Source organism: Tachypleus tridentatus, chromosome 1 (assembly GCF_004210375.1).
Source record: "Tachypleus tridentatus isolate NWPU-2018 chromosome 1, ASM421037v1, whole genome shotgun sequence".
Taxonomy (NCBI): domain Eukaryota; kingdom Metazoa; phylum Arthropoda; class Merostomata; order Xiphosura; family Limulidae; genus Tachypleus; species Tachypleus tridentatus.
Window position 1 is genome coordinate 73,260,611 of NC_134825.1, and position 24,866 is coordinate 73,285,476.

Here is a 24,866-nt window from a genome sequence, read left to right on the forward strand (position 1 = left end):
AGTTGGTGGTGGGTGGTGATGACTAGTTGCATTCCGTCTATTCTTATACTGTTAATTTAGGTACGGTTAGCGCAGATAGCCCTCCTGTAGTTTTGCGCAAAATTCAACAAAACCAAACCAAAACCTTTTAAATAAGCTATATCTAAAACTATACCGTCAGTAACCTCATAATTAATCTTATTGTTTGTTACTCATAAAGTTTAAAAAATTCAGAACAAATTTAATTTCTTTAGAAATGTTCTAAATACTAAAGGAAGTTTAATTTATTTGCATGAATTTCTTATTATATATGTGTGTAAAAACGGCTGGTTTGGGTTGAGAAAATGTTTTATCCAGAGGAGCGAACAATGTTTCGACCTTCTTCGGTCATCGTTAGGTTCACAAAATTTTTTTCTCTATATTTTTCTCTACAAGTGGGGTTTCTCGTCATCACTAATTATGAGTTCCTTATTGATTTCCACTTGCGTTTTTTTTTAAATATTATTCTTTATAATGCTTCTTTAAGTCTCTTTTAAGTGTTGTTGTAAACGTAATGTAGATTTTAGCAGCAGTGGAGTGAAATAGCATTTTACTTATGTAGTGGTTCATAAATAACCAAGCGCTGTATACCTTCAGTGTTCTTTATTTCACAAATTGGTTAATACAGAAAATCCACATTTTGTAATAAGTTCATTAATATTTTTATACTGTTAATGAAATTATCTGGAAAGGATTGAAAAGGAAAGTTAAAATACTTGTCATAAAATTTTGGATAAGAAAAACATCTTATCAATCTGTTGTAATTGTAATAGGTTTTGAGGATTCTGAATTACTTGAATAAATATTAGTTTTATTTAAAGAAGTGATTCTAGAAAATGTATAGAAAATAAAAATAATCCATTTATATCGTAGAATAAGACCCCGAAAACCGATATATTTACAAAATCTGTTAAAGTAAGCTTCTGTTGACAACACATACATTTAGGGATACATTTGTAGATCAAAACCGCTATAAAATATATGAAGGTTTTGACTATGATATTCATTTAGATAAAAACGTATTAGTTTTTATACTTTCTTGAGAATTTCAAGTTGAACATAAGTATTAAACGGGATAAAATACAATGTGGTTTTTTAGTTCTGACTTTCAATTCCGATATCATAAGCTAAAAGAGAATTGTCGAAAACAGCTGGGTTTCGTTTCTCTGGGTATCCGTAGGGGATAGAAGGCTGCTGTGCTGAAATATACTGGGATGTGTACGAATTTTGAGGGGATACATCCTGTTCTTGTCGCTGTTGTGGAGTGGGCAGTGGAGCATGGTTTGGAATAGTTCCTACTGGTTCGTGGTTTGGACCAACATCACCCTCGGCAACAAACCCTCCTCTACCGGCAATATACTTTACAATTCTCTGACGACCTTCGCTATCTATATAGCCGTAAGAACCCTTTACTGTTCCATTGGAAAGACGGGTTTCGCTACGGAAACTTTGGCCGAGTGGTCCTTTGCCCGTGTCGTAGGTAAACTCGTAGTCTCCCTGGAGAGTGGCGCCAATATTTACACGATGTACGGGTGCAGGAAGATGGTAGTTTGTTGGCGTGGCAGGCCTCGAAGACTGTTGTTGTTGTTGCTGTTGTCGATAGTCTTGTTGTTCTAGTCTTTGAATCGGGAAAGTAGGATAAGCAACTGGGCTGTACTGTTGATGGGTCAGTGGTTGGAAGTTTCCACGTAATGCTTGTTGTTCTTGCTGAAGGTGGCGTTGTATCTCCAGCTCGTGTTCTCGAAGCTGGAGCTGGTGAATTTTCAGCTGCTGCTGGAGATCATTAGAACCATCTTTGAACTGATGTAGTTGTTGTTGTAGTGTTCCTTGAAATGGTTCCGACTTGTCCTGTTGTCGTGGAGAAAAGCCATAAGGAAGCCTCTGGGCTGTGGTCAACACACAAGCACAGGCTAAAAGTATCTATTTGTAAAGAATAACGAAAACATTAACTTCGAAAACGTGGAATAACGCAGGAATTATAAAACTTCATTGATGACACAGTACCGTTTCTGGTGAAACCAATAATTCTAAAGTTAAAAATTAATGGTTTTTATTTAGTAAATCAAGAGTACGATAGAATGTTAGATAATGGTGAGCATCCATAAGAACTTGTTTGTTTTTATAATCTCATGCTTCTAAACTATCTATGTATTAAATCACTATGTCTGTAATTTACTAATTACGGGGTTTCTAATAGCAAAAAACGTCAATATTACAAATAATTCTACAAACAATTACTATAGTTTCCTATATATTCTACACAGAAAATAAGCATTTTCACCCAGTTGTTTGTGTTACTTTTTAAGCTACGTTTCATAACAGACAAAAAATTACGTATCATGATGCATAATACGGAATCCACAGTAAGTGAACGGTACATAAACAATACTGTAACTTGAGATGTTAATCTACAGTCTCCATCTATTTCTAATAATGTTGTTATACATTTACATCCTTTATATTCATGCATTAAAACATATAACTCTTTTTTGTGCCAATATAATATTTTATTAATGCTCTAATACTAATTTTGAAAAAAAAAGTTACCAAAATAATAGAAAGAAACAACACTTCTAGAACTTATTGTGTTCTTCGAATATGGTGACAATAGGTAGTAAACTCACCAACTGAAACATATTGGTAAAGATACTGGTCACAGTAGATGAAGGAGTTTCTTCTCTGCTGTTGGTAAAAACCATGATTGACTAAATATTATTCTTCTTTTATAGGTCTTCGCCATGCAAATCAGACATTCTTTTCATGTGAAGAACCATTGGTTACTCTGATTTCTTTTACGTCACAGTCATGATTTAACCCACTTTATTTTTTATTGACAGCAGTTTTCAACAATGATTTCAAATTTTAGTATGCTCAAGGTCACCCTCCCACTTTCATACTGACAACCAAACGTACAACAGGGAAAAGGTAAGATGGTTCCTCAGGTGGGTAAGATGTACTTTCCAATACACAAGTCTGCAGTTTTACCTTGAAAATTAGCATCATCACCTAGGAAAGGGAAGTTATCAAGGTTTTTAGTAAATCTTTACTATCGGTGAAGGACAGAAACGTTTACTACATATTTATGATTGAAATTAATTGAGAAATGAGAGAATAAGGGGTAAGAGGAATATTTTAGAAAGAGAGCATAATTTGATAGGAATTTTAGTCTTAATGGGTTAAACATTATATACATAGATTTAATTAATTAATCTTTGTTTATTTTTGTTGCTATAGTATGTTCTTAATTAGCATTAAAAATACAAAGTCGAACGTTGTCTTCTTTTAAAAAACCTTTTCCCATGAAAGTAGAAATGAGATTTCCTAAACATATTTATTTATATTAATTCACTAATCAGATATTTGGCTTATTAAACGAGAAAAAAGTGAACAGTGTTCGGATTTCCCAAAATATTTTAGATCCTTTCACACAAAGACGATTCTATTTCTACAATTATTTGGTACTGTTGTTTAAAACAGTAGCTTTCTTGTTTGCAATATCAGATTATATTTCTTTTCGGAGATAATATCAGTTTATCTTTCTTTTAGAAGATAGCAGATTATATTTTCATTTACAGGTAATATCACACCAGTTTAATTACTTGACGTAATTTTAAGCGTTTATATAAGAGGATTTATGTCATATCTCTATATGTATCTGTAATTCAGAAGACCCCTGGAAAGCTGCGAAAACAAAAATTTCTTGATGAAGTATATATGATATAAAGACTTCTACACGAGTTAGAAATGTAAGGTAAAAGTACGTATAATATATAGACTTGTACGCTATTTAGAAATGCAGGGAATACGAATGTGTAATATAAAAACTTCTACACGTCTTAGAAATGTAGAGTTTAAAGTATATATAATATGAAGAATTATATACGAGTTAGAAATGCAAAGTATAAGCCTTCTTTAGCTCACACATTATAAGTAGTAGGGTTAACTGTGTCTAATATAACTTCGACGATGGTCACTTAAAAAATAAAAGTATGCACCTTCAAACTGGTCTTATTTTATTTTTACTTCTTCAGTATCTGTGCTCTATTTATTTAATCGAAGGTAGCGATTTTTTACTAAGTGTTCGTTATTTTATTTCAGCAATATCCTTTGAAATTGATAACATTATATTACTAGGATATAAATTTAAGTTATCATTGTGCGAGTTTTTTTACATATGCGTTTCTGTGCTTCGAATACACTGTTCAATAAGTCATTCTTAACATGTAATAAATCTAATGTAGGGTTACAGAATGGAACTGTTGATGGTGGAGCTTTGTAGAGGGCGCCCGCCCGCTTTTATCGTGTTGTTACTATACCAATTATCAACTTTCTAAGGACACGCTGACGTGAAACATCCTTATTTACATAATAAGTGCATTTTGTATACGTTCCAAATACATAATCAAAACCTTATACTCCCACAGAAGAAGCAGTAGAAGGGTATACATGTGAACAGTGAAATAAATGTGATACGATTTCACTTTCTCTATGCAATTGTTTGATCTATTATTTGTTAATTTAGAACCAGTTCTATAAAATAAAATAATTTCATTTCATGTAGTTGGGTTGGAAGATACTCATTTCGAATGCCGACTGTTCTGAAGCGTGGTTTCCTTGTAAACCTAATTGGTCCAATGAAAGTAACTTTACCTTACCGACCTATCACGTGACTAAAGTATATATGAATGTTGATTCTACACATTACCTTTAATTTTACAATTTTTATTAAAGTAATTGAGCTAGGGTATAAATTGATGTAATAAATAACATTAAAAATAATGTAACTTAAGTATATTGTTTGTTTTAAGTTGCTCTACAATTAAACAAAGAATCGAACAAAAATACATTACAACTAAAAGAATTTTGATGCTTGAAATGACTAGTAACTTATTACCAGGCAACTCTTTGGCGGTACTTTTAAAAACTTTACTTATAATGAACTGAATTTGTATTTATTTTCCGTACCTTTAAAAATTATCGTAGGAGAATTTATATATAGAAATTCGGTGTTCAAAAGCAGTTTTCTAAATTAATCACAATGAAGCAGGTAATTAATTTAATTTTATGAGGACAAATGATAAATATTTTAAAATTATCTAACCTCTGCATTCAATAATGCCTTTTTTTATCAGAGTGCAAAACATTTCGAAGTTCAGCTGCGAATTGAAAGAATAATACTTATGTGGTTAAAGAAATATTTGAAAGTATTTGTTGGTTTGGTTTCGGTTGCCGAATTTTGCGCAAAGCTATATGAGGGCCACCTGCGTTAGTCGTCCGTAATTTAGCAGTGTAAGACTAGAAAAAGGCAACCAGTCATCAGCACCCACCGCCAACTCTTAGGCTACTCCTTTACCAACGAATAGTGAGATTGAACGCAAATTATAACGCCCCACGGCTGAAAGGGCGAACCCACGACCCTCCGATTACGAGTCAAACGTCTTAACCCACGTGACCATGCCGGCTCTTAGAAATTTTAAAAGGCATTTAAGAAATCATTTTTATGAGAACTATGGTAAAAACAACAACTATTGCTACATGAAATAATGGCGTGACTAGATATCGGATACCTTTAGGACTTGAACCACCATAAAAACAGATATTAACACGATTTTTAAATACAATACTCTTCAAAAGCGTGAATATGACAAAGTGTTTTTCAAACCTTCTCTGTTTCTCATATCACTTGATGTGTATTCGAGATGTATAATCGCGCATCACAAAAATCATATTTGAAATTACTTAGGCACAGACCATTTCAAATTATAACTTATGATACTTTTGCTCGTTGTGATTAATGTTAAACATTCTAAAACAAAATTTAAGTAATAGAGTATTAGGTTTGGCTTGTTTGTTTTAAATTTCGCGCAAAGCTGCACGAGGGCTATCTGCGCTAGCCATCCCTAATTTAACAGTGTAAGACTAGAGGAAGGCAACCAGTCATCACCATCCATCTCCAACTCTTAGGCTACTTTTTTACCAACGAATAGTGGGGTTGACCGTAACATAATAACGCCCCCATGGCTGAAAGGGCGAGCATCTTTGGTGTGGCGGGGATTTGAACCCGCAACCCTCAGATTACGAGTCGAACGCCTTAACCCACCTGGCCATGTCAGGCCTCAGTTTGTTGTGGCAGCGCTCTTTATAAATCAGTTTTTCAGTTTTTTTTGCGCTCATAAATATTTTGATTTATTCTTCAGAAAAAAATGGAAAGTAAAAATAAAACTGACTGAAAGAGAACATCAACTGTTAATATCAGTTCAGTGAAAATTCTCTGAAACAATGTGTTTCCTTCAAAAACATTAGAATGTGAGCAAATACGAGATACAGCTAACAAAAACGTTTTTATTTAGTTTAAAACAAGTTGTACGTTGAATTTCATTTCGAAGCTCACTTTCTGCTGATGTACTCACAACGTTGAATATACTGCATTTCAAAAGACATGTGAATATGCTTCCTCTTGTGTTACATAGCGTGAACTAGAACAATGGATGTTACTGTAATCTTTCGGCTCTTTACGTACAGTTTGTTTGTTTTTTTTAATTTCGCGCCAAGCTATATGAGGGTTATTTGCTCTAGCCATCCCTAATTTAGCAGTGGAAGGCACACCATCAATTCTTGGGCTACTCTTTTATCAACGAACAGTGGGATTAAAACACGCCCCCACAGATGAAAGGGAGAGCATGTTTGGGGAAATGGGGAGTTGAAGCCGCGACCCTCACATTGTCCTAACCATCTGGCCATGTAGGGCCACTATATGTAAATGTATACGTTGTTTATCCCTACTAATACAGAACTACATGAAAGCTATTTAAACAGGTTTTTGTTTAAATATCAACAACTGGGCTACCATTGTCTCATCGAATAGTGGAATTCCATTATCACGTTTTCGTGCACCGTTTGCTCTGTACTGCTCTGCGCATTTTTTCCGCAGTGGATCATGAATCTTTGGGTCACAGTCCGAGCCTTACATATTACGGATACGCTCGTGTCTGTGTGTGAGGTTAACGAAATATGCAGTAAACGCAACAGCATTATTGCCATTGTATACTAATGTACACAACAAGAAATGTGAGGACGTTGGATTTATTTTCCAGAGGACAGTTTTAATACAACTGCCATTATTTCAAACCTTCGATAGTTAACAACATATGACCTTACATAGCATATGCGTTAGGCCTCTCTACTCACAATCTACGCCTGGTGGATTCGAATTTTACCACCAAATATGCTCACCCTTCCAGTGTCCGGGACGATATAATGTAATTTTCAAGTCCGACAATATATTAGAATAACCCAAGTGTTGGCAGTGGGTGGGGTTGGCAAAGTTCTTTCCGTCTAATCTATCACTTATAAATTAGGAACGAAGAGCGTAGATAGCCATCTTGTGGTTTGCGCAAAACTCATCAAACACACACAAAAAAAATTCACGTAATACAATTAGACGTAATACAAAAGATATATATATATACATATATATATATACGTTAAAGGTTCCATAAAAAGGAGTTCTGTCTAATTAGCGACTTTCTAGTTTTCCAGTGTCTCAACGCAAAGTCTCATAGCTTATAACATTAAGCGCCGGGTCTCAATACCCATGATTGGCACAGCACAGATAGCACATTGTATAGCTTTGTGTTTAACGTCAAACAAATAAGCAAAATCAACTTCTTTATCCCTTTGGAGTTGAAACTATAATTTCTACTTTACCAGTCATTCGTTTCATAGCGAGAAGCCTAATTTTATAGAACTATTTGGAAACATGTTTGTGTTAAAAAATAAGGAACTGCAGACTTCTGGACGTTAAGGATGGTAATTATCATTATACGACTAAAACAAACAATATACAGATGTAGAACACCGTGTAGTAACTTTAATTTTAATATGGTTACTTTAAAAACATAGATATTGTAATCTAAATTCTTGTTTCTATCCTATCATTGGCCAGTGTTAGATTTGAGTTTTTGGTCCTTTTATGAGACGAGGGGTTTGTAGGTTATGTTTATGAGATGCAGTTTCTTTGAGAGTAAGAAACTAGTAATTTATAATTGTATTATCATCACAACACATTTCAACAAAACACATATATAATTACGTACTTTAATATCAATCTTACTAAACCCACAAAAAAGCTAAATATGGGTATTTATTTTACTTCTAAAATGTAAATAATGACGTATGTTATTACGTATGTGGTTATTTGATGTGTTCACTATCAGTCGAAATAAGCGTTTAAAACATGCGTATCGTATGTATATATAAATACACACACACACCGTCAAAACTATGGGGAATTCATATCTTTTAAACTTTGCTTTATTTTACGACACAGAACTTCCTTTTACAGTGTGTAAATGACTAGTTTTTTAGGTGCAAAACAAAACCCAAAACCCTGTTGATAAATGTTAAAAGCCTAATTGTGATCATACGAATGCAAATGAAATAAAAACACTTTCGTGATATGAATATTAATTTTGTTTTTAAATTTAAATTATACTCAGATTAAGCTCAGTGAATGTTAGAAACATCAATTTTTTAATAAAAAAGTCTGAGTGGACTACCTGATGTGTCCACTGCGGAGAATGGAATCCCGGATTCTAGAGTTGTAAATCCGTAAACTTACTGCTAATCCACGGGAAAACACTTCACTCGTCTTTGAAATATACATTCATTAAAAGGTCGTCCAGATGAAAACAAAACAAACTATCTTATAGCTTAGGAAGACATATTTCAACAGTTTTTAGGTAACTGTAATAATAATAAATTTAGTTGACAGGTGATAGACTGTTTGAAAGACATGTTGATTAAGTATATAGTTTTCTATAAGGACTATTTAAAACATTCTTTAACGTAAATAGTAGAATAAACTTTTTTTACAAATGTTTAGAACATGCAAAAAATTGCATGTTGTAAACATTTGTCATAAAGTTTGTTTTGTTTCTTACAGAGTTTTTACAAGAAGTACATAAAACTTTGTTTTGTTCTCTATAGAGTTTTTATTAGAAGTACATAAAACTTTGTTTTGTTCTCTATAGAGTTTTTATTAGAAGTACATAAAACTTTGTTTTGTTCTCTATAGAGATTTTACAAGAAGTACATAAAAGTTTGCTTTGTTTTCAATAGAGTTTTGATCAAAATTACACAAAAGTTTGTCTAGTTTTCCATAGTTTTTCAGAATCGCACAGTTCAGAGCCGTTGCGCATTACGCTCTCTCATTTTATGTTTATTATTGTTCGTTGAACATCCATCACTCACACCTGTTGTTTCAAAGAAATAAATATTTTAATGGGAAAAGCTTCATAAACGACCTGTGTGCACAAAGGTTAAGGAAACATAAAGATGTATATACCAGTATTACTTGTCTTATTGGTTGAAAAATTATTTTACACTATTGTGCAGAAACACATCACAACAAGAAACCAACAGCACATAAAATAATTGTATAGAATAAAGATACTATAATTTTACTGCATATTGAGGCTGCACATGTAGCTATCTCTCCTTATATATATATATATATATAAACGTTCATGAGTACACGTATATATAAGCATATAGTTAACTCTGTGTCAACTCACTGTAACTATGAAATAACAATGTTTTGATTAAGTTAAGGGGATCAAACTTTTAGAAATTTAACCTAACAATATATCACATCACGGAGTCGCTAAGAGTATTTGTTTGTAGTTACGTACACATTTACACAATAAGCTATCTGCGCTTTGCCAGCCACGGATAGCGCCACCGGTTTTAAACGTTGTAAATCCGCAGACATACCGCTGTGCCACTAGGGGGCACCGTCGAGTGTAAACCAAAGTTAAATTTTATAATTACGAGTGTATGATTAAATCAGCAACAATACATGGCTTTATTGATTAGTTCAATACACTCAAATACAGGGCTTACCCCTTGATAAATGGAATTTTTAGTGGGAACCAATCCTAATGACATCTGCTGTGGGTCAAAAAGTAATCATAAGTTTTCACTTAGTATGTATTTTTCTATATAGACAACGTTATTATGGATTTAGGTGAGAAGTACCACATATCTATTATGTTTTGTTAAATCTAAACTAATTAAATGTCTTTATTGAAAACATATCAAACAAACTACTTAAAACGCAATTTTAGCAAAAATGAAACAATTACATGGAAGCAGTGATTTTAATTGCAAAATATCAACATGTTTCACTGTAAATAAAGACTATGTGTTTAATATGTTGTTAAGAAAAAGAATGTAACTAGTATCCCATTGTGTTCGAGCCAGTCAGTAACAGTTACTTGCCACTACGATGGTACCAGTCTTATTTGGCTTCTGCCACAAGCTAATATTCACTAATCTGGATGTAATTCTTTTTCCAATGTAAGATACCAAAGACTGAGCTCCCCAGTGGCACCGTTGTACGTCTGCGGACTTACAACACTAGAAACCAGAATTTGATACCCATGGTGGGCAGAGCACATTGTGTAGCTTTGTGCTTGATTTCAAGAAAACCAAACACTGGGCTGGATACAAGAGGTATAACTAAATAAACTACGTTTTAGAAAATTAACAGAACATCGAAAATAACTAACACTAAATTAAAAACCTAACACTATTTCAAACTGGTTTTTCTAAGTAAGTATCATAGGTTATCTTTCTCACACATATGTCAATTTCACCATCGTTATAGACATCTGATCCAAAAAAATATTTTCCTGTTCTATAAGTTAGTGCATAGCTAACATACTTATTTGCCTCAAATTTTTACACTTCACTATCGGTTTAACACTGTCAGCTTCTCTGTCTTTTTGTCTTTAAAATTTTATCAACAACGTTGAATTTATTTTTAATTTAATTTTAATTTTAATTTTCAATAGAAAATTACACACTGTACCTCTTTTAGGAACTTTGTATTTACTAATAGCCTCTTACAGAGGTCAGGGGTATCTAAGTTGAGCAGTTACAGTTAAAATTTAATAAGAGTACTTGATTTAAAATATCTTAACAACATTTGTAGGCCCGGTGGGTTAAAGTATTCGACTCGTACTCCGAGGGTTGCGAGTTCGAATCCCAGTCGCACCAAGCACGCTCGCCCTTTCAGCCATGGGGGCGTTATAATGTGACGGTCAATCCCACTATTCGTTGGTAAAAGAGTAGTCCAAGAGTTGGCGGTGGGTTGTGATGACTAGCTGCCTTCCCTCTAGTCTTACAGTGCTAAATTAAGGACGGTTAGCGCAGATAACCCTCGAGTAGCTTCGCGCGAAATTCAAAAACAAACAAACAACATTAGTCAAAAATAATTAAAATATTTTGTTATTTTCTGTCAGACATAGTTAAAACGTTCTACAGGGTGTTCGAAAAGTCACTGCGCACTTATATATTTATTAACAGACATGTTTCAATATAGAATACAGGAGGTAAATATGAATGATAATTATAAACATTTATGTTGAAAGTGGCCCCTGTTGGCATCAATACAGGCCTGTACCCTTCTTATTTTGTTTCTAAACACCGCTATCAGTTGCTGGCTTGAAATAGACTGAATGAGTGCGGTTATCGCTGCTTTCAAAACTGCACAGTGACTTTCCGAACACCCTGTATTATTTTATGTCGAACCCAAATAAAATACCTTGTTATATTCTGTCAAATATAGTTAAATTATTTATTTAGTTTTGATTAGACAAGAAGAAAATAGCTTGTCAACTAATCTTGGTCAAGTTAACCTGATCTCTTTAATGAACCAAGAATCAAGTTTTGTCTTAACTAAAATGTTGTTGAAATATACCGTTACATTGCATATAACAATTACGTGTCCAGAATGACATATTTTCTTGATTGTCAAGGTTATCACCTAGGTTTTTACTTTATGTAAAAACGCTTAAATGATATTTTCATATTTACTTGTATTTTTCTTATAGTAAAGTCACATCGGGCTATCTATTGTGTCCACCGAGGGGAATCGAATACCTGACTTTAGCGTTGTAAGTCTGAAGACTTACTTCTGTCTCAGCGATCGCTTTTCATATTTAGTGTCAATTTATAAAAAATCCTTCCATTTCTAATAAAGTAAGACTTGCAATAAGTTATCCTTTCAGAAATCAACATGTTAAAAATATTTTATTCTTGTCAAATAAAAAATGGTGAATTTAATTTGCCATTTTGGGTGAAATATTACTGGATTAAATCCAGCAAAACATGGTTGAATTGAAAATACCTTCTTTATTTATTAAAGATTAGACAGGAGACCTCGTCCATTTCAGTTGATTATAACTTAGGTACAGCAAAGTTTTCAGACAAGAAACACTAAAAATAATTTTACTTTCATTGTTTGTTTTTGTTTTGTTTTTGCTAACAAACCAGAGGCTAACCACGAAACCATAGCTCCACAGGCCGATACGCTAACCACTAGAACTCCTTCGGCTGTTACCTAAAAAGTTGTTCACCTGTAAAAGCGAAACTCAACTTATTAAGAATTAAAACAAACAATTCCTTCTCTTATGTTCTTAAGATTTACGAATGTTCAGTTCACGCGAGTAATATATTAATGGTTTTCTTATGAAAGACTCTTTTCAACTTTGTTAAGATACTATACAAAGTGGGCTTCAAAGCTTATAGGCTTAATTAGTCTATACAACGGGTGCAGTATTTATAATTGTACCTGAATTACCTCCTGAAGGTTAGACAACTGAATTATCGTACCATGCTTGAGATAGGGTTTTCTAAACAGTACTTATTCACATATAACACACTTGAGCAGTGAATAAAGGATCTATTGATACTGAGATGGTTGGTCGCTCTAAGAGGTCCAAGTCTTTATGATGATACACGGTTTAATTACTTGAATTTGTTTGTAAAATGCAACGTTTAAGGGATATATCATTTAGAAAAAATTTAATAATGCTGAAACTCATTCTCACAGTTTTTAAAGTGAAAAACTTCACTAAAAGTACTTTACTTTTTGATTCCAAGCTATCAACAGCCAAATTTAAGACACGACTGGGTTTAATTAATGAACCGTGATAAGATTCGTGAATACTCTCTATGAACTTTTACGATTTTGACGTTAGTGATGATGCAGGGTTACGAAAATATTTGTAGTACAAGATTTAAAATGTTTAGAAATTGTTGTTTGTTTGTGAATTTCACGCAAAGTTACACAAACACAATTTGCGCTAGCCGTCCCTAATTTAGCAGTATGAAACTAGAGGGAAGGCAGCTAGTCATCACCACCCACCGCCAATTGTTGGGCTACTCTTTTACCAACGGATAGTGGAATTGACCGTCGCTTTATAACGCCCTCACGGTTGTAAAGGCAAGTGTGTTTGGTGTGACGGGGATTCGAACCCCGACCCTGATATTACGAGTTGAGTGCCCTAACCTCCTGGCCATGCTGAGCCAGAGTATTAAGATTCTGTAATTTTATGTATATCAGATCTATAATATGATCTAGTTCTAAGTACAAGCTATGGTCTGACTTGATATTTTATATCTATATTTGGTAGATATATATCTCAAAGTACTTTAAACACTTTTATAATTAGGTATTAATCAATGTTGCTAAATAACTGTAAATATATAACTGTACATACTATATAGGTATATGCATAACTAACCGTCACAAATGCAGATAATTAAACATGATAAGCTTATATAACTAAACGTTCTACAATTACTAAAAACATTAATTAGTCAAGTAGGAGCAGATGGTTTAGACTTATTCAACCGGACTTTCAACATCAATACATCATATGTTAATCTATATACCTGTACATGTTATATCTACACGTTCTTTTAATATATTAGGTAAATGAAACTAGAAACGATAGGTATACATAATGGACATGTTAGATGTACATAACTTTTCATAGCAGATATAAATAACTATACGTGTTAGACATACATAATTAGACATGTTAGATGCGCATAACTTTTCAATATATAACCACAGAAATGATATTTAAATTATATTTAGTGTTTTTAAGTCTTAACATATTCTACTATCCTACAAGATAAAATGCATGTCTCTTAAAGACAACCTGATTTGTCAAACATCTCAAGAAACTGAAAAGAATCTGAATTATATTTTGTTTCAAACTCATAACATTTCCTAGTATAATTATAAGAAAATATTACAACTGAACACATACAGAGAGTTATTGTATGATAGATTTTGTTGTAAACTATAACTTATCAACTACGAGCTAACTAATATAGACAGCAGTGTTTAGTATATAGGGATGGGCCTAAAATAAATCGCTGCCGATTTGAATCTATTACTCTTTGACGCTTACAAATAACTGTTAACATTAAATTACAATCTTATTGGAACACCTAATTGCAAGTATAGAGTGTTTCACACCTTTTGTAAAAATAATATTGTTCTGTTCTTCTATCACACGTAGTTTTGGTGGGAAATAATATAAATGAAAACTACTACTTAGTAGTGAGTCCAGTTTATTAGCATATGCTATTTCAATGTTTCATAAATAACAGTTTTATTTCTGATTGCTTGATGACAGCACTAGTTGTTCTTATACAACGACTGTTGGTGACTTGTTATTGCACAAACACAATATTTTTGTAAACAATTTCAGTAGAAATAAATAAATAAAGAATAATCTAAGTTAACATACACGGTATCATGGAGATCAAGTACTGATGCAACTGATACATGTGCATATATGATGTTTGAGTTTTAAAATACCGAGTTATTAATTGTTAAAATAATGCGTTATATAGCGCTCAACTTTGCTTGAAGTTTTCAGTGAAAGCTGAGCCTGGCAGCTGTGTTTGTACGCATACTAACATACTACACGGTCATTGATGTGTGTGATGCTCTCCCTGTTAAATGGCGTAACCCAAGCATGTAGTGAAGTCGGTTGTACGCACATGCAGTGAGTTTGGATGAAGTTGGAAGGCGTGTGTTTCTGTATGTATTCTTTAAACATCAAGTTCAGTGCTCTGATATAATTGTATGATACTGGAAAAGTTACTGGTCCTAATATGATACAAAATTGGAGAAACTGATATGATATTAACGATATATAATTACCATTGAATTATAAAAATAAAATAAATGTTCGGTTACCAACATCCTTTAATGAAATTGATTAAAAAATATTATATTTATGCAACAAAAAGTCACCAATGGTCGTTGTATAAGAACAACTAATAACAATGCCAAAACGTATCAAAATAAGGTAGGGATAAATACAAAAACCAAACAAACCAAACACACACACACACACACGCATACACAAAAATCGTTACCTAAATAGTCGAATCTTTCTAAGAAAAAAACTTTTATTTACAACTTAATGTTGAATTCCTGTCAGTTGCATGAATCTAGGTTTGGATAAAAGTAATTAAACTGAATATAGCTATACAGTCTTGTAGTGGCTAATAACCGTATGCTCGTACGATTGACTCGGCATTTACTGGCTACTTATGTAGGGATTTTTGTATGGTTTTCTGTATTTATTTCAATCTGGCATCTGTACTTTTTGGTATTGCCATCTATAAATCATAATTAATTTTTGAAAATAGATATGACTTTTAAGAGTGATAGTCAATTCCTCAGCATAGATAGTGGATGTTATGGTGTTGCTGACTAGCTGTCTTCTTTTGGTCAGTAGTTTAAAATTAGGGTCGGCGGTAGATAGTAGCTTTGTCACAAATAACAAAATGTATATAGAAATATAAAATAAAATGAACTGAAAAACAGAAGCTAAAAGTATTTCGAAGGACGTATATGAGTATTCGTCAAATTCGAATAAATAAAAAGAAGTTTTGTGGTACCTAACCGTACTTAAATAAAAGCCCATTGAATAAAAAACACCAACCACCAAGCTACGAAAACTAAAATTGTTGAGTTATAGAAAATGTTAAAGTTGTCATTTGTTAACCACTACACTGCAGTTGTTTTTCTAGCCTGGTAATGTATGCTTTTAAGGCTAGCGTATCAAACTGGAGATAGGAAGTTCTTGGGCTCTAGAACTACAGCTTTCAAAAAGGCTTTGAATTTTCATCTTTGGGTACGTTTTAAGAATGACAGTTAATTATATCATTCTGTTACGTGTAGCCACAGTAGACAGAAAGTTCTACTGACTAGTTTGTTTGTTGTGAAGCACAAAGCCAACAGTAGACAGAAAGTTCTACCGACTGGTTTGTTTGTTTGTTGTGAAGCACAAAGCCAACGGTAGACAGAAAGTTCTACCGACTGGTTTGTTTGTTTGTTGTGAAGCACAAAGCCAACAGTAGACAGAAAGTTCTACCGACTGGCTTGTTTGTTTGTTGGAAGCACAAAGCCAACAGTAGACAGAAAGTTCTACTGACTAGTTTGTTTGTTTGTTGTGAAGCACAAAGCCACGCAGTGGACTATCTGTACTGTGGCCATCACGAGTATCGAAACCTGGATTCAGTTATATGAGCCCTCAGACTTAGCGCTGACCTACTGAGGAGCCCTATAACTTATCTGCCTTTATTCTAGTTCACGGTTCCAAATTACAGACGGCTATGCCTGAACCATAGGGTTCGGAATGTGACCGTTTATTTCATTCACTGTGTACAAAATACATCCAGATGAATAAATGGACAGATGTCCAGGACTTATGACTATTAGGCTGATCTAAATTATAAAAACCGAGAGGGTTTACAGGTAGATGAAATCATAAAGGGTCAAATTAAAAGACAACTTGAAAAACTTTCTCAAGATGTTGAAACTGGACCTCTCTTTGTAGTGCCCCCTAGTAGCACAGCGGAATGTCTACGGGACTTACAATGCTATAAACCATGTTTCGATACCCATGGTGGGCAAAGCACATAAAATACAATGTGTTGCTTTGAGTTTAACTAAATTAAAAAAAAAAACACTACATTTCTTCAGTTAAAACCACGTTTCTGTTTGCTAATGGATCTTCCTACGTTTTCAACTCCGTCTAAAATTGAAAATAAAAGTTTTTTGTTATTGAGCACAAAACAACACGAAGGACTATCTGTAACTATGTCCATCAAGAATATCGAAATCTGGTTTCTAGCTCTATGAACCTTCAAATTTACTGCCAAGTCACTCTAAAGAACAACGTGATAACATGTTTATAACACAGTCCTTGGTGGATCCGAGATACCATCACCAGTTCTTCGTCACTGCAAAGAGAAAAAAACAAACACAAACCTTTTGCTTCCCACTTTGGAACTGTGGATGCGTTATCACAGTGACGTTCAAATGTCCTAATTATATTAGAGTATCTCATGAGTTTGAAGTAGGTGGTGTTGGCTAACTGTCTTCCGTCTACTTTCACCCTTTAAAATCAGGAACGGTAGACTTTAAGTAGCTTTGCATGAAATTCAACAAATAATATCAATTTATCCATAAAGTTGAGTGATTAAATAATTCTATGTAATAATTCACATGCCGTGATATAATATTTTACTGGATTGTTTTCACGACGCTCTGAAACATGCCTTACCACCCAACAACAGCTTCGGAGACTTGTGCCACTAAATAACCTATTGCGTAGTTAGGCCCGGCATGGCCTGGTGGGTTAAGGTTTTCGACTTGTTATCTGATGATCGCGTGTTCGAACCCCCGTCGCACCAAACATGCTTGCCCTTTTAGCCGTGGGGATGTTATAATGTGACGATCAATTCGACTATTCGTTGGTAAAAGAGTAGCCCAAGAGTTGGCGGTGGGTGGTGATGTCTAGCTGCCTTTCCTCTAGTCTTGCACTGCTAAATTAGGGACGGCTAGTACAGATAGCCCTCGTGTAGCTTTGCGCGAAAACGCAAAAAACAAACAAAAGAAACCCATTGCGTTGTTATGAGCTTTATTAACGAACGATCAAGAAATGTCATATTTGTGGGATAAAAATATCGATTTCCTTCACTGTTTGTTTATTTTATAGTAAAGCCACATTGAGCTATTTACTGTGTACGCCGCTGAGAATCAAATCCCAGATTTTAGAGCTGTAAATCTGTATACTTATTGTTGTCCCACATCGTGCCACACCGATTTCCACAAAGTAATAATCTACAATTTCCTCTAAATCGTACTAGATGGCACTACATTACGAGACGAATTAACAGAAGGTTTTTGTTTGTTTGTTTGTTTGTTTTGGAATTTCGCACAAAGCTACTCGAGGGCTAGTTGTGCTAGCCGTCCCTAATTTAGCAGTGTAAGACTAGACAGAAGGCAATAATCGTCTGTTGTTCGTAGCTCACTTCTCATGCATAATATCGTATTTTAAACTGCATTTTTGTTTTGTATTTTTCCCACATTTAATTCGTTTCTACTATTATATTATTCAGCATTTATTTTATTTAATTAGATTTTTTCCTTTTTCGTTACATTTAATTTGTTTTTATCTGTTATTTCGCTCTCTCGCCTTTCTTTTACTACTTGTTTTCTTTAGTCTTTTATTTTTCTATAGAAACCACAATTTTCTGCTGTTCTTTTTATCAATATTCATGCTCAGTCGTTCCTTTTTTATTTCATCCCCTATTCATTAAAAATGATTTTAGAGTAAATATTTTATAGTTACTATATTTAAACACATAAATCTACCGAAAACGTCCAGTTTTCTTTTTGTATTTTTCTTAATCATTTCATTTATCTAACAATTTTCAGTTTTTTCCCTGAGAAATTAAATCTATTGCGTTCAATTTTGAGATTGGTATCCCTTACGTCTTTTTTATAAACTACGTACTTTTAGACTTTTCGCCTTTTATTCTCTTTTAACGTCTCTGTTGCGACAGATGGCGATAAAGTAAAAAATCACTATCGATTGATAATATATAAATCATTGCTATTTTTTCAATTTTATTAACAACTTGAATTTATTTTCAGTGTAACGAATTAGATGCCTGAATTCTACTAATTTATTTAGTTTAATAATACTTTATTAATACAAAGCTAGCTGATTTTGTTGTGCAGAAAGCCACAAGATTACTGTATGTATGGATCATGCCTTGAATATTTTTCCTTTCTTTTCATTTTTATGACAAAGCTATTAAGGCTAACTGCCACTGTCTCTAAATTTAACCGATAGACCAGACAGAAGCCAACCAGTCAGCAGCACTCTATCGCTCATCATCCACTCTTATAACCACCCGCAAAGTAAAATGGTGTGAATATCTTGAGGTTTTAGAGCAGCGTTTCCCAAAATGTGGTTCGCGGCCCTGTACCAGTCCATGAAAAAGTGCTGGTGTGCAGAAAAGAAAAAAAAATAATTTAATTTAATTTTAACCCTTTAACTACCAACCGCGTTTTTAAACTTTCTCCAAGCCCTTGTTGTATATTAAAAAATAATTAAATAAGTTATTATAAATATATTCTAATAAAATTAATATTTTCAAATACATTAATGTTCATTTCATCTAAATCGTATTTCTCAGTAAACTAAGTTAATATAACAGGAAGGAAAAGTGGAAGTTTGTACTTAAGGTTACGAAACTATAGAATTCACAAGTTGACGGTTGGTTTTACACCTTCAGTCCTTCATAAATTAAAGTGTTCTTACATAGTATAATTTAGGGAGCCTAAGATTAAGTATTACAATGTTGATAACCTTGAGGTTTTTGTGAAATGTCGTAAATTTTAAACCACATATTAGCTGGACACGTCTCCTTAGTGAGCCCAAGCTGATCTTCTCCTGTCTGAAGGTAAGATCAAAGAAAAGCTTTTGTCTTACATAAAAGGACCATTTGTTCATTCAAGTTAACTGGTTCTTTGACACCAAAGTTTGAGGAATTTTATTCCAAATGTGTTAAATTTGCTTACTCTGTTAATGAAAACTGACAGGCGCACGAGATCTGAGTCTTGTAGTGGCCGGTGCAAGAAGCGTCAGTTTGTTTTGAGAAGAGAGAAAATTGTTTGTAGCTTAGTTTGTACCGACTGAATTTTTTTAAGTTGTTCATTTTTAAGAAAAAACCCTTTTCAATATGGATAGATGGCTGAAGAAACATGCATCACAGAACAAAATATCAAGTGATGCATAAATGTAGCCTAGTTCTAATGAAACTGAAGTTAGTGAAAATAACATGTCTAATTATAAACGTTTAAGTGATATGCAGCTTAGTAGCAAAGAAAATAAAGCTGGGTGCCCCAGCTAGTGATTATAAAGACGCAATTCGTTAAGATTTATTGTTTTGTAAATCACTTCCAACAACAACAACAACAGCTGATGAAATTTTTAATTCAATCAATAATTTTACAACTCAGAGTAGTATTCAATGAAAAAAAATTATTGGATTGAGTATCGGTGGTGCTCGCTCAATGGTAGGTTCCGGTACAGGAGTTTTACTAGGTGTCCAGTTGTTACTAATTATGTCTATTTAATGAATAATGACTGTTTTGAAGTTACTGTTGTTCCGTGATTATTCAAAGTATTCATGCTTATTGAATAAATATTGAGATTCAGAAAATACTGGTGTTTAATAAACTTTAAATTGTTCAGATATTACTGTTATGTTTATCTAGTGCATACGGAGCGTTTAAAGCTAACGTTGTTTAATGGATATTCAGTGATCAGAAGTTAGTGCTATGTTTAATTATTGGATGCTGAGCGCTCCATTACTTAACAGATATTAGATGCGTGAGGGTTTCAGACTGTTTAACTTTTCAGAAAAGAACTATGATCAGTCTTTGTGTTGTTTCATAAAATATATGTCCAAAATGCAAGTTATCTTGAACGAGGCGACAGAGTTTAAAACGTTTGTTTCATAAAATCAGACACCCAACAAAATTTCATAAAGACCTATCTTAGTGTTGCACATTAATTAGCAAAGATTTGATCCTGTAGAAATTCAAGGGTGTTTTGGTCATTACAGCAGCTGGCAAACAAGTTTACCTGCAATAATCGAACGTAATAACGAAACTCAAAACAACACAAACCAGTTTCACAAGTTAATATTTACTAGGAATTACCTTGGATTTCAGCACTGCTTCATATTGACGTGGCATGCTTTCAATTAGTTTGAACAGATATTCCTGAGTGATTGGCTGCCATCCTTCTTTAAGTATTTCAAACAGTTCATTTTCCGTGTTTGGGTTGAGACCTTTCGTTAATTGGTTTAACTCAGCCCATATATTTCAAAGAATTGATATCAAGTAATTGAACTGGCTATTCTATAACATCGATTATCTTATTTCTAAGGCATCTTTTAACGACTCCATGGTTACAAAGAAACTTGTTTGATCATTTTCTAGGCTAATTGTAATAAGAAGATGTAAGAAACTACAGCACGTACACAACACTTTTTTATAAGAATATGCAACTAAAATCATGAAAAATTTAGATATTTACGGAAAAACCAATGTTGAAATTAGGATTTGAGATCATATTCGAACAGATATAGTCGAGTGCATCCTGAAGACATGGTTTTACATATTCTTTTGTTATCTAATAAAAGATAAACAACTTAACTTTTAAGAGAAAGGCACTTTTTTTGTCCATCCTGTAGATATTAAAAAAACACAAACTTCTAAAATAAAAAAAAAGGTAAATTGCGTAGGTAAGGATAAGTTCGAGATTTAATATATATTATAGAATAAAGTTTGTATGTTCAAATTTGGAAGAGACACTGAATTCATCGTTTTCTTATAACCTGTAGAATCATAATATAATACCTTTGCTTTAATATTAGTGCACCCGTTTTAATAACTTATCTAAATACAATTCACTATCTTCTGTTACTTACAATGCAATGCTTTCTTGACTTTTTATGAAAATTTTGCAACACATCTATATATGTATGTGTGTTTTTTACCAACTCAGAGTAAAAAAAAAGAAGATAAACATCTTGTTCGTTATTGTAAGTCACCCCCCGACTGATAAACACTTGTTAAATATGCAGGATTGATTGGTAAAGGTGTTAATAATTCAACAGTTGGAGAGATAATCTATTCTTATGAAAGAGCACACGATTCGTTTGAAATAAACTAACACTCAGGCTGAAAAGTTGCTTAACATGATTATCAGTAAACAAATTTATATTATTGGACATTAGGTTAATGTGATGCTAAGTAAGACATATTATAATAGCTATTTGGTTCTGGATATCAGGCTAATGTGATGCTAAATAAAACATGTTATAATAGCTATTTGGTTGTGGATATCAGGGTAACGTGATGCTAAGTAAGACATATTATATTAAATGTTTGGTTCTGATTTTATTGTGTCTAATCACGACAATTTCCTCATTCATACTGTGAAGAAGAAAAATATAAATATAAATAATGATTAAAATGTGGGTATTTAGACACGAGGTTTTAAGCCAGTTTTCAAATCCATAATTTGTTTTATACAATTTATGCATTAGCTGTTGACAGAGTTTAATTTGTACGTTTTTTTTTTAATTTAGCTATCTTCAGATGGTAAAAGTATTACCAGTTTTAACTCACTTTAGATGAATTGATGACGAAACCCATAAGTCGCAAATGTACACAGTATATTACAAAAGTATGTATTATATTTTTGTTTGTTTTTAATATTAATCACAAACTTACACAACATATATGTGTATGTCTATTATAACCATAATTTTAAGCCATAAACAAAACACATAAAAATTAAAAAAATACGCTGCATATTTTTAAAAGGATCCTATGGTACAAGGTACAACGTGTGTTTATAAAATGTATCTTAGGTTTTGGAGGTGACTGCTAAGGAGGAGCCACATAAAGGTGGAGATACACCGTCTATCAGTCTTAACCTCTAATTCGCTAGTCTCACATAAGAAGATTAGAAATTTAGAAATTAGGAGAGCGTCCCACATCTGTATCATCCTTCACTGATTGCAGACAATTGTGGGAAGGTGACTGCTCTCCAAAGTTCAAATAATAATAAGAAAAAGATAAACACTAAAAGATGAAAAATAAATAAATAAAATAAAATAAAAAATGAAAATAAGATACTGACATCTGGTGGTAAGTAAGATAAAACTTACCTCTTGAAGTTAGCATTCTTGCCTCCAATATGGTAGTGGCACTATTTAACATGACATCAGTAACTGTCGTGCTTTTATATGCGCCTCAGAGTGCAAAGTTCTTAAATTACCTTATTTATAACTAAAAATATTTTTTCGTAATTTTTATCAGAACTTCTCTGATTTTACTTTCTTTGTATTTATTTAATACATTTTTGTATTTATTACAGAATAATTTAATAATTTTGTCTAAAACTTCTTTATTAAATCCATTAACTGTTAATTTTTCGTAACTGTATATCAGATATTATTGAAATTTGTAATAAATTACAATATTTTGTTAATAATATTGATGTGCCAATGGTAAAGACACTTTTTTTTCTTTTGACACGATTTCAATGAAAGGTGTACGACTAGTTCTTGTAAGATAAAAATTAATTCCTTAGAAATTTTTACCTTACTTAATAATAACACTTAAACCGGCGTTATTAAAATAAATGGTGTAATATTAAAAATATGTTGACCCTGTAAGAAGCTCTAATGAAATGAAGAAAAAAGTGTTACAAATATAATAATCATGTAGCTACTAAATAGAACAAATCGAAATTTCAGGGAGTTGTTACCTAGATCACGTGCTCTCTTCTCACAAGCAATTAGCTTATTTTGAAGTTTTCCAATTTTAACGAGAGATATGTCTTCAAACATTTTATTTTATTTTACAATTACTATCTACGTATATCGTTAATCTCTCTTTCCTGGAAGAGATAAAACTGTTCTCCTTTTTTTTTCAATAAAATAAGTCTGAGAAATTCCTACCATAAAAATACACATCATCTTCACAGAAACTTTAAATAAAGAGCACAATCTAACCTAAGAACTTAAATATAGAATAAAATTTGAAAATCCAATCGATAAGGAAGCAAATTAAGATATTTACATGTTATATCTGTATGAGTTACAACAGCACGTAACGTAAATTAAACAGTTGTTTAGATTTTGTTTTTGAATTTCACTCAAAGATACTCGAGTGCTATCTGCGCTAGCCGTCTCTACTTTTGAGGTGTATGACTAGAGGGAAGGCAGCTATAGTCATCACCACCCACCGCCAAATCTTGGACTACTCTTTTATCAACGAATAGTAGAATAGAACATTTCATTATAACGCCCCCACGGCTGAAAGGTCGAGCATGTTTAGTGTGACGGGGGATTCGAACCCGTGACCCTCAGATTATAAGTCGAGCGCTATAACCACCTAGCTATGCCGATCCGGTTGTTTAAGTATGATTTCAAACTGGATACTTATAACCAAATCAAAGTTTTAGCTTGAATGCCTTAAATAAAAGGAAAACGTAAAAATTGATGAAAACAATTTTATAATACGTGAACTAAAGATTTGAGTTTACTTGTTTGTAGTTAAGCATAAACCAACACAATGGGCTATCTGTACTCTACCCACCACAGATAACGACACTCAGATTCTAGGGTTCTATGTCCGAGGCAGCTGTGGCACCGGGTAGAGGCAAAAATTTGAGAATTACACCTTTGAAAAAACAGAGTAAGGTTTTGTAATACTTAGCCTATAATTATAAATGAAAATGTGTGTAAAAATCTTAGCAAAGCAAAGGAAAATAATAAATCAAGGTGAAGTAAGATACTTCTGATTGTTGTTGTTGTTTTGCTGTTTTGAATTAAGCACAAAGTTACACAATGGGCTATATGTGCTCTGCCCACCATGGGTATTGAAAACCGGTTTTTAGTGTTGTAAGTCCGCATTTATTCCGCTGAGCCACTGGGGGGCACTTCTGCTTGTAAAACAATGTCAGAAAAAAGTGAAAAAGACTTTTGATGTACAGTACCTTTCACCTCTCCTTTCCTTGTGTCCTTAAATCCTTCTCAGCTGTACATCATTTAAGCACGATGCTATCATACATCACATTGTTAGAAAT

General features: G+C 33.1%; 1 protein-coding gene across 1 annotated transcript; it reads right to left on the reverse strand.

Moving 5' to 3' along the window:
- Positions 1-606: 606 nt before the first annotated feature.
- Positions 607-2,800, reverse strand: LOC143252337 (uncharacterized). Its single transcript, XM_076504316.1, has 2 exons — positions 2,643-2,800; positions 607-1,938 (listed from the first exon to the last, which is right to left on the reverse strand). The coding sequence occupies exons 1-2, from the start codon at positions 2,715-2,717 to the stop codon at positions 1,114-1,116; spliced, it is 900 nt and encodes a 299-aa protein (XP_076360431.1). The 5' UTR covers positions 2,718-2,800; the 3' UTR covers positions 607-1,113.
- Between the last annotated feature and the right edge of the window lie 22,066 nt (positions 2,801-24,866).